At 55.1% G+C, this 10,454-nt stretch overlaps 1 protein-coding gene across 1 annotated transcript in view; it reads left to right on the plus strand.

Annotated features, from left to right (window-relative positions):
- The window catches only part of Sgsh (N-sulfoglucosamine sulfohydrolase), an 11,103-nt gene extending 959 nt beyond the window's left edge, over positions 1–10,144 (plus strand). The window contains exons 2-8 of the mRNA XM_085696146.2: positions 2,246–2,406; positions 3,629–3,734; positions 4,029–4,179; positions 4,477–4,633; positions 5,020–5,101; positions 6,647–6,850; positions 7,682–10,144. Of these exons, the coding sequence (XP_085552272.2) occupies positions 2,246–2,406; positions 3,629–3,734; positions 4,029–4,179; positions 4,477–4,633; positions 5,020–5,101; positions 6,647–6,850; positions 7,682–8,241 (1,421 nt within the window). The 3' untranslated portion in view covers positions 8,242–10,144. The remainder of the gene's footprint in view (positions 1–2,245; positions 2,407–3,628; positions 3,735–4,028; positions 4,180–4,476; positions 4,634–5,019; positions 5,102–6,646; positions 6,851–7,681) is intronic.
- Positions 10,145–10,454: the final 310 nt, after the last annotated feature.

The raw sequence follows: 10,454 nt of genomic DNA on the forward strand, positions 1-10,454 counted from the left end.
TCAGTGTCCAACACCCACATGGCGGCTCACAACTGCCTGTAACTCCAGCTTTGGTGTCTGTGGGCACATGTGTATACCTGCAGGCAAAATATTCACAAAGCATAAAATTAAGATTAACACACACACACACACACACACACACACACGGGGCGGGGGGGGGGGAGAAAGAGAGAGAGAGAGAGACTACCTACAGGTCAGGTTTTTGACAAACAAATGTATTTTCTAACAATTCCAGAGTCTGGAGAGACTGGGACCAGAGAGCCAGCTCCTCAGAGGCCTTCCTGGCTTTTAGATGACAAGCATCTCATTTCCTAATATGACAGAGAAATGTCACAGCCCTGCTGAGTTGGACCCCACCTTCATGTCTTCATTTAACTGTTAGAGAGAATAACAACATGAGTTTGGAAGGACACAATTCAGTCTAGATCAGGGTCAAGGCCGGTGCTGAGACCTCTGTGGGCAGATGCAGCATTTTACCTGTCCTGCACCAGAAGGCACACTAAACACGACTGTATGCCATTTGTCCTCCCACCAGTCCTCCCGCCTGTCCTCCCACTCATCCTCCTGCCTGTCCTCCCATCTGTCCTCCCACCCGTTCTCCCACCTGTCCGACTCCTATCACTCTCCCATCTGTCCCCCAATCGTCCTCCCACTATTCTCCCACCCATCCTCCCGCCTGTCCTCCCCCTCATCCTCCTGTCCTCCCACCCGTCCCCCCACCCGTCCTCCCACATGTCCTCCCGCCTGTCCTCCTACTGGTCCTCCCGCCTGTCCTCCCACCTGTCCTCCCACTCGTCCTCCCGCCTGTCCTCCCACCCGTCTCCCGCCTGTCCTCCTACCGGTCCTCCCATCCGTCCTCCCACCCGTCCTCCCACCTGTCCTCCCACCCATCCTCCCGCCTGTCCTCCTACCTGTCCTCCCACCTGTCCTCCCACCCGTCCTCCCGCCCGTCCTCCCAACCGTCCTCCCGCCTGTCCTCCCACCCGTCCTCCTGCCTGTCCTCCCAACTATCCTCCCGCCTGTCCTCCCACCCGTCCTCCCACCTGCCCAGTTGTCATTGGTTCTTGCCCAGTTGGTCCTCAGAATGGAGAATGGTAGCTGGACTGGAGGTTGGCCATCCACCTCTGTTCAAGGATTGTGCTGCCTAAGACTGGTGGGTGACATGTTGCCCTGGGGTTCCCACCTGCTACTTCTGGGGTACCCCTGATGTCCTCTGCTGCAGCACAGAGGAAAGCTATAGGACCCAGGTGACCTGTCCTCATTTCCACTGCCCAGCGGTGGCTGTGTGTGCAGCTTGTCAGATCTCTAGGCTTCAGGTGCCTCCTGTAGGGTGGAGGGGAGAAACAGTCCGCAGGATTACAGCCCCTGGGAAAGAGGACTGTGTCTCAGTGAGAGGCAGAGGGAGGTGCGCGCACACACGCGTCCTAAGCTATGTCCTGGGTGTGGCTCTCCTGACTGACTGTCACCTTGTGAAGTGTCTGCAGAGCCCAGGGTAGCCTGCAGTGATTACACCAGGCCACCACCTGATGTGGGACTCCCCTCTGTGTGCTGTGAATCCCATTTGTTGATAAAGATGCTGCTTTGGGCCCTAATGCTGTGCAGAATGGGGCAAGGCGGGAATTCCAAGCAGATAGAGGAGGACAGAGTAGGTGGAGTCAAAGAGACGCCAGGTAGTCGCTGCAGGAGACAGACACAGGCCACCAGTTGGAAACTTGCTGGGAGGCCACCATCTCGTTTTGATGCACAGATTAATAGAGATGGGTTAATTTAAGATATAAGAGCTAGCTAGCAATATGCCTAAATGAATGGCCAAGCAGTGTTTTAATTATACAGTTTCTGTGTGATTATTTTGGATCTGGGCAACCAGGAACAAACAAGCAGTCTCCACCTACAACCACCCACTAACATGCCTACATGAACACTGAGTTTGTTGGGGTGTCGTGCTTTCCCCACTAGCCCATCTGTTAAGCCCCACCTGAGTGTTGAGAATTGGGTTCCATGTAAGCCATGGTGCCATCTCTCCCTGATAACACATTCAGTCAGGGATCCTGCCTGCCTGTGTGTTCTCTGCTTGCTCACAAGCTCCTGTATCATCAGGCCTAGCATCATACTCCTTTGGGTACCCTGCTTTCTGGGAGCATCTTGCCGAGTATCACAAGGCCAAGCCTTTGCAGCAGTACCCTGGGTCCCCCCAAACTACTTCTCCTGGCCCCAGCCAACATGCCCTCTGCTCTGTGCTCCTCAGCGGACGACGGAGGCTTTGAAAGTGGAGCCTACAACAATAGTGCCATCGCCACCCCTCACCTGGATGCCTTGGCCCGCCGCAGCCTCATCTTCCGCAATGCCTTCACTTCTGTCAGCAGCTGCTCCCCCAGCCGCGCCAGCCTTCTCACCGGCCTGCCCCAGGTGAGAGCTGCTAGTGGGGATGGAGTGAGGGAGGGGTGGGTAGGTGACTCTAGGGCCCAGGCCACTGCCCAGGGGAACCCCCTCCCCCGTCCTGTTGCCCTGAGGTGCTGCCAGGTTTCCTGTGCTTCCGGATGAGCAGATACAGCCCAGAGGTCTCTGGTGCAGACCAGGGCTCTGCTACACCACCCGTCAGCTCAGGTGGCTCTGTCGCTCTCTGGCCACAAGCAGACATCATTCCTCTCTGTGCCTTAGTGTCCTTGTCTGTGACATGGAGAGCACAGTGACACATCACTCACAGATCATTGTGGGGGTTGGCCAAGCGTGGCTTTGTGGGTTCAGTGTTTAGCCCAGAGCCTGCACACCTCCTCCCCAGCTATGCTCTCAGATCTGCAGTAGGTCATGCCCTCTCATGCGATGTTAAGGCACTTCCTCTTTTTGTTGTTATGGTAATATACTGCAGGAAACATAAAATTTGCCATCTCGACAGTTTTTCGGTGCGTGGTCAGTGGTATGAAACCCAATCACATGGCAGCAGCCACCCCCACCATTCGTTTCTAGAATTTACTCCAGCTATCCTCATTGCGTACGACTGCCCATTCCTGCCAGACCCCGGTCCACGCTGCCCCTGCATCTGAAGACTCCAGGGCCCTCCTGCGAGTGGACTCAGCACTGTCCACCTTTGTGACTAGCTGTGACACTGAGCTCAGCATCCCTGAGGGTCCTGCTCCTTGTAGCCCACGTCAGGACTTACTTCTTTCCCAAGGTCTCTGTTTTAAACTCCTTTAATCCTAGCACACCGGGAGACAGAGGCAGGAGGATCTCTGTGAACTCATGCCCAGCCTGGTCCACAGAATGAGTTCCAGGACAGTTGGGCACATACAGAGACCACGCATCAGTATGTTTTTCTGGTCTAAAGTTTTGAATTTCATTTTAAAATTTATCTTGTGTGTGCGAATCTCCAGAGGGCAGAGACAGCTTGTGGGAGTGGGTTCTCTCCTCCCGCTGTGTGGGTCTTAGGGACCGCGCTCAGGTCCAGACAGGGTCTAGGCCCAGGCTTGCATCAAACTCAGCCTGCAGCCTGTCCTTTCTTCCCTGCTGATGTCCCTGTCGCAGGAGGGAGAAGAACAGGGTGGAGTTCCCTTCGGGCCAGCCTCCTGAAGGCTCCTGGAATGAGCTGTGGGGTGTGGAGCCTGGTCTCACAGCATCTGTCATCTGTCTGTAGCACCAGAATGGCATGTATGGGTTGCACCAGGATGTACACCATTTCAACTCCTTCGACAAGGTGCAGAGCTTACCGCTGCTGCTCCTCCAGGCTGGAGTGCGCACAGGTGAGGCGTGGGCAGGGCACCGTACGGGTGAGTGGTCACTCTCTGACCCCTCCCAGCCCAAGCTGAAGTCATTCTCAATCTGTGTGACCTGCTGCTTTGCCAGGTCAGCGGGCACGCAGGTGAGGATGGGCCTGGGGACAGGATGCAGGTGCCAGGCCACTTTGTGACTCTTCCTAGTTTCTTAGCGAGGGATGTCCGGGGCTCTGAGTCACTCTTAGGACCACTTTCAGGGCTTGGGCAGGATAAGGGGACAGACTGCACTCTGGACAGACATCTTCTCTGGTCCTCCCTCAGGCATCATTGGGAAGAAGCATGTAGGCCCGGAGACGGTGTACCCTTTTGACTTTGCGTTCACGGAGGAGAACAGCTCTGTGCTGCAGGTGGGGCGGAACATCACTAGAATTAAGCAGCTAGTCCGGAAATTCCTGCAGAGTCAGGATGACAGGTATGGAGGGTTCTGTCCTGGGACCCTCTGAGGAGGGAAGCCAGACCCCTCAACAGTGGGCGTAGGCTCTCATCCCAGGATCCATAGCTGTGGACTGACTGTGGCAGGGGCTGAGAAAAGCATTCTAAATACCCAAAAGAGGGGCGCGGGGGATACTGAGGCAGTGAAGGAGACAGGGTGACCTGCCGGTAGGAGTAAACCAAGCCGAAGTGTGCCTACCTAAGAACTGGCCTTCTTAGGGTCAAGACAGCAGCCTGGCCGTGACCCCCCCGCCACTAACCCCCTCCCCACATCCAGGCCCTTCTTCCTCTATGTGGCTTTCCATGACCCCCACCGCTGCGGGCACTCCGAGCCCCAGTACGGAAACTTCTGTGAGAAGTTTGGCAACGGGGAGAGTGGCATGGGCTTCATTCCAGACTGGACGCCACAGACCTACGACCCCCAGGACGTGAAGGTAGGAGGGGCCCTTACTATGCTTCCAAGACACCCAACCCATCCTTCCCAAATCCAGGGCCCCACCCTCCTTAGAGCATGCAGCCCTTGCCCCCGGGATCTGGCACAATGTGTAGAAGGAGATTTGACTCTGTGGGCTCCAGGTCCTTCTGTGTGGGCTGCAGAGAGAACCTTGGATCCCTGAGATGAAGTAGTGTGTGTGTGTGTGTGTGTGTGTGTGTGTGTGTGTGTGTGTGTGTGCACGTGCGTGCATAGATTCAAGCTGGTTTTGACCAGTCCGTTCACGGCAGAGTCACGGGGAGAGCACTGTACCCTGTCTTCTACCCAGTAAAAAATATCCCCATGCCCCGTCCAGCCTCAGATGCCTCCCCCTGCCTTCCGCCTCAGGTGCCTTACTTTGTCCCAGACACACCGGCAGCCCGCGCAGACCTGGCTGCCCAGTACACCACCATCGGCCGGATGGACCAAGGTGGGTTCCAGTGACCCGGGCTGTCGCCTACCACAAACCCTGGAACTCCCAGCCAGGCTGGGTCAACACAAGTGGGTCCCAGAAGCAACACAGTGTGAGCCCGGGTTGGTGTTGAAGGCCTGAGGCCTCAGTTTCCCGTGGCTTGTGGCCATGCTGCTGCAGGTTCCAGCTCTAGCTTCGCGCTACCTGCTTAGCGGTGTGTCCTGCTTAGCGGTGTGTCCCTGCTTAGCAGTGTGTCCTGCTTAGCGGTGTGTCCTGCTTAGTGGTGTGTCCCTGCTTAGCGGTGTGTCCCTGCTTAGCGGTGTGTCCTGCTTAGCAGTGTGTCCTGCTTAGTGGTGTGTCCCTGCTTAGCGGTGTGTCTTTTCCCCTTTGGACTGTAGCTCCTCTTCCTTTTCAATACTTATTTTTATTTCACTTGTGTGTATGTGATTTGCATCACATGCATGCAGTGCCCACGGAGGTCTATAAAGGGCATCAGATCCCTGGAATAGAGTTACAGACGGCTGTGAGCTTATGTGTGGTGCCGGGAGTCAAACCCAGGTCCTCTGGAAGGGCAGCCGGTGCTCCTAACCACTGAGCCATCTCTCCAGCCCCATCCTTTTTCATTTAATTACAAGTTTTTCTTTATTTTCCATATTTCTGTGTGTGTGTGTTTCACGTGTGTATGGGTTTACAGATGTGTGTGTGCGTGTGGAGGCCTGAAGCTGATGTTAGGAATTTTCCTCATTCTCTTTCACCTTATTTACTGAGGTAGGATCTGCCAATCAAACAAACCTAGAGCTCGCTAACCCGGCTGGTCTTGTGAGCCAGCTTGCTCTGGGGATCCCATTTCTACCTTCCGTGGATGGAATTCCCGGCAGGCTCTCACTTACCTGGCAATTACGTGGGTTTCTGGGATCCGAGATGTGATCCCAACTCATGCGTGGCAAGCTCTTCAGCTGCTTTGCCATCTCCCTGTTGCTGTCTTCTGATTGCTGTAGCTCAGGTTAGCCTGGAACTCGTTAGGTAGCCCAGGCTGTCTCTGAATTCCCAGTTTTCCAGCCTCTGCCTTTCTAGTGTGGGATTACAGAAGTGACTCACTGCTCCTGGCTTCACTGAGAAGCGCCTACCTGGGGACCTGAGGATAATGTTTCTCTTGCGATCCTTAACTTACATCTGGTCACAGTCACAGATTTCTGCTGACATCTAGGGTGGGGATTCAAGCCCTGCAGGCACCAGTCCTGGGATAATGTTCCTACTGACGCTGTTAGAAGGGCCCTGGGTGTCCTGTCTTCAGGCTTCACAGGACAGCCACAAGATTCTAAAACAAGAAGCCAGCTTGGGGCAGTACCAGCTGCCTAGTGTGATAGCCGTTCTAAGAGATGAGCCGTCCGTGGAAGTCATGTGACCTGCTCAAGTTCAGGAGCTGTGTGGTGTTGGACAGAGGCGGGCTTGTGGAAAGGACAAAAGCATGTTTCAGGGCCAGAAAGTAACAGAACCCGGGGGGAGGGGGGATGAATGAGCACATACATGTACCTGAGCCTTCCCCTTCCTCCCCCTCCTCAGGGGTGGGGCTGGTGCTGCGGGAGCTGCAAAGTGCCGGTGTGCTGAATGACACCCTCATCATCTTCACATCCGACAATGGGATCCCATTCCCCAGTGGCAGGACCAACCTTTACCGGCCTGGTACAGCCGAACCTCTGTTGCTATCATCCCCAGAGCACCCACAACGTTGGGGCCAGGTCAGCGAGGCCTATGTGAGCCTCCTAGGTATGGCTGTCTGTCTGTCTGTCTGTCTGTCTGCCTGTCTGTCTCATGGGAGGGGATAGGTGAAGCCAGGCTCCAGTGGGACTGGAATGGGTCAGATGCTGGAGTGCTCCCCTGACCTAGGTAGTGCTCCTCCAGCTGGGCAGGGATGAGACAGCCTCCTCTATTTCTTGAGAAGAAGTCACCTGGGAGGCCTGTTCCTGTCATGCCATGACCCCCGAGTGTCTGGTGGGGTCCCAGGTGGTACTAGTGGGTGGTGGGTTACCCACTGGAGAACCAGCGTGATATCTCCCTTTTTCTCGGGATCTACAGTCTCTCATGACTCAGCTCTGAGGGATTGGTTCTCAGGGTTATCTAACCTGTGCCATGAATGAGCAAACACACATGCATGTGTGGGAGATAGAGGGACTGAGATAAGCCGCCCCTGGCAGCTTTCGGTGCCCAGACCGTTGCTTGGAAGAGCCTGTGTTCTTCTCAGGAGTTATGAGATAGACTTGCTCCAGCTCACACCAACCTCTCCAAGTGGCCCCAAACCATGAGAGAGGGAACCCTGTGACCCACCCAGAGTTAGTAGTTGAGCCCTCTTTACCCAGGGTTCTGCTCCATAGGAAGGGCGCTAGACCTCAGCAAGCCAGGGCCTCTGGTTACACCATTAATGGCTCCATTAATTGGCCAGAGGTGACCAATGACGAGAGGTGCAGTCCAGTGTTGTTCCTCCCAGCTGGTGATCTGATCACACAGGGTGTCCGTGGGATTTCCAGAGAGGCTCAGGTTCATCCCTTCCGAAGGGCTCTGTGTCCCTCAGGGACCCCGCTAAGGGATATTTCTTTGCAGACCTCACCCCCACCATCCTGGACTGGTTCTCCATTCCATATCCCAGCTATGCCATCTTTGGCTCAAAGACGATCCAGCTCACAGGCCGATCCCTCCTGCCAGCGCTGGAGGCAGAGCCCCTTTGGGCCACCGTCTTCGGCAGCCAGAGCCACCACGAGGTCACCATGTCCTACCCCATGCGCTCGGTACACCACCAGAACTTCCGCCTCATTCACAACCTCAGCTTCAAGATGCCATTTCCCATCGACCAAGATTTCTATGTCTCGCCGACCTTCCAGGACCTCTTGAACCGAACCACAGCTGGCCAGCCCACGGGCTGGTACAAGGATCTACACCATTACTACTACCGGGAACGCTGGGAACTCTACGATGTCAGCCGGGACCCTAGAGAGACAAAGAACCTGGCTGCTGACCCAGACTTCTCGCAAGTGCTGGAGATGCTGAAAGCCCAGTTGATTAAGTGGCAGTGGGAGACACATGACCCCTGGGTGTGCGCCCCTGACGGGATCCTGGAGGAAAAGCTCACTCCGCAGTGCCGACCTCTTCACAATGAACTCTGACAGTTCCTGGGGCAGCTGCCAGCCTGGCTCTGCTCAGACACAAAGGGAGGGACCAGTGGAGTCAGTGCCAACAGCCCACCTCTACACACCCTTCTGAGGAGGGGCCCCTATAATGTGGGATGCCACTCCTGCCTCCTGGAGAGGAACTCAGGCATGCACTCCCATGTTGTCACCACATCAGGACACTGCTGTCCTCACGTCTGTGTGGACTGACCCAGGAGTTCTAGGGCAAATTTGGGTGGGCAGAATCCCAAGTTTTACCTGCAGATAAAGGGGTAAGGTCTGGGGTTTCGAAGCCTTCTGGTTTCTAGAACCCAGGGATGTTTTCAAGTCCTTCATTCTAAGAGGAGCACAGGGCTTCTGTGTGCCCATGGTCAGCAGGTAGAGCACACTGATTACTGGTGTAGAGGAAGCCTCAGGAGGCCCTGGGCTTGCCGTTGCCTTCATTCTACCCTCGTCAGTACACACTTGGTCAGAAACCTCACTGGTTCTCAGAGGTGATGAGCTTGATCCTGTGGTCTTTCTGGGCTCAGCTTGTCCTTTCTGAGGGTGGCTGGGGACAGGGTGTGACAGTGCTCCCTCTCTTGCCCTTCATTCTCTCTCTCTGAGTGACACCAAGCTTCTGGCCCTAGGCTTTCCCTTCCTGCACTTGCCAAGGGTCAGGAGCACAGCCTGCCAACCTAGAAGGACAGGGTCTGCCCCCACCACCCCTCTATCAGGTCTGCCTCCATTGCCCCTACCGACTCCATCCTGGGAGGTGGGGAGAGCCCTGTGCCCTGGCATTGGGAAAGCTTTGTACAATAGTACAATAGTTCACAGAACTTTGTAGTAGCACATTAGATCTTAGACACTGAGACTCAAATATCCTGTCAAAATGACTCATTTATGGTTAGGTGGCAGCTTCACCCAAGCTAGTCATAATGCACTCCAAGAAGGATCAGAGGGTGATGACAGTTTGAGAATTAGTTATTTGCTCAGGAAGAGTCCACTGGCTCTGTCCAGGACATCTACCAAAGCAACCTGGTGTTTGGGGCTGGGCAGGAGGCCTTGAGTCAAAGAGCCACTCAGGTCTGTCTGCCATGGCAACTTCGTTTGCAGGGTCTGTGGCAGCGAGTGTCTGTTAGCAGTTCTGACGGGCCAGCCATGCCCTCAGTGCTCCGGAGTCTGTGCCCTGCCCTGGGCAGGATGACTGCTCCAGTGAGCTTGCAGGTCCTTTGACGTCGGAAATGTAAAAGGAGGGGACAGTGCCCACAAAGCTGTCCCCATTATCACAGGAGGTTGGGGCATTGGCCCTGGGCAGGTCTCGGGAAGCACCCCACATGGCAGAATGTTCTCTAGTCCTCCATCAGCCCAGGCTGTGCTGTGTGATGGTGGCTGCATCATTTATCCTCTGACAGCTGTGATCTCGTGAGGTCAGACCCCCACCAGAGAAGGAAGAGGGGTTGTTTGCTGACAGCACCGACAGACACATGGAGGCCACCACAGTCCCAAGCCAGGTCTGGGCTTCAGCGGGGGCTCTGCTCTGTCCACACTACTCTCTTCTGCTCATCTGCAATGGCCAGGCGCACACAGCCGAGCAGACTGTCCGGGTCACTCTAGCTGTCAGAGGCCAGGCTGCTGTACAGACAGGGCACTCTGTCCAGTTCCCCCTTCTCCTGCCGGGCCGCCTCGAGGAACTGCTCCTCCGAGGTGCCAAGCCGCTGCAGGCCCTTCCTGAAAAGCACAGGCAGTCAGCATTGGGACAGCAAGGTAGCCAGAAAAGTGCACAATTGGACTTTCCAGTACAGAGCACTGCTGGGGTCCAGGCCAGAGTTTGCAGAGAGGACTCTGATGTGGGATGTCCTTCTGTATGCTGTGGTTAATTATTATTACCATTGGTTAATAAAGAAACTGATTTGGTCAATCGTCAAACAGAATAGAGCCAGGTGGGAAATACAAACAAAGATAAAGGAAAAAAGAAGGCAGAGTCTGGGAGACACCAGTAGCTGCCTGGGAATGTAAAGTAACAAGCCACGAACCTCATGGTAAAAACATAGAATAATAGAAACATGAATGATGATGGGGAAAATGTCCATCTTGTACAGGACATGGACACTGTCCAGCCGGACATCCAGCAGGGCATGGGTGCTCTTTGGGAGGGCATAGAAAAACAAGTTCAGCTCATGGACCTTGGGTCTGGGAGAAAGCGGGAGTAGCCCCATGCTGCAGGGCAC

Source organism: Myodes glareolus, chromosome 9 (genome assembly GCF_982192425.1).
Source record: "Myodes glareolus chromosome 9, mMyoGla1.1, whole genome shotgun sequence".
Taxonomy (NCBI): Eukaryota; Metazoa; Chordata; class Mammalia; order Rodentia; family Cricetidae; genus Myodes; species Myodes glareolus.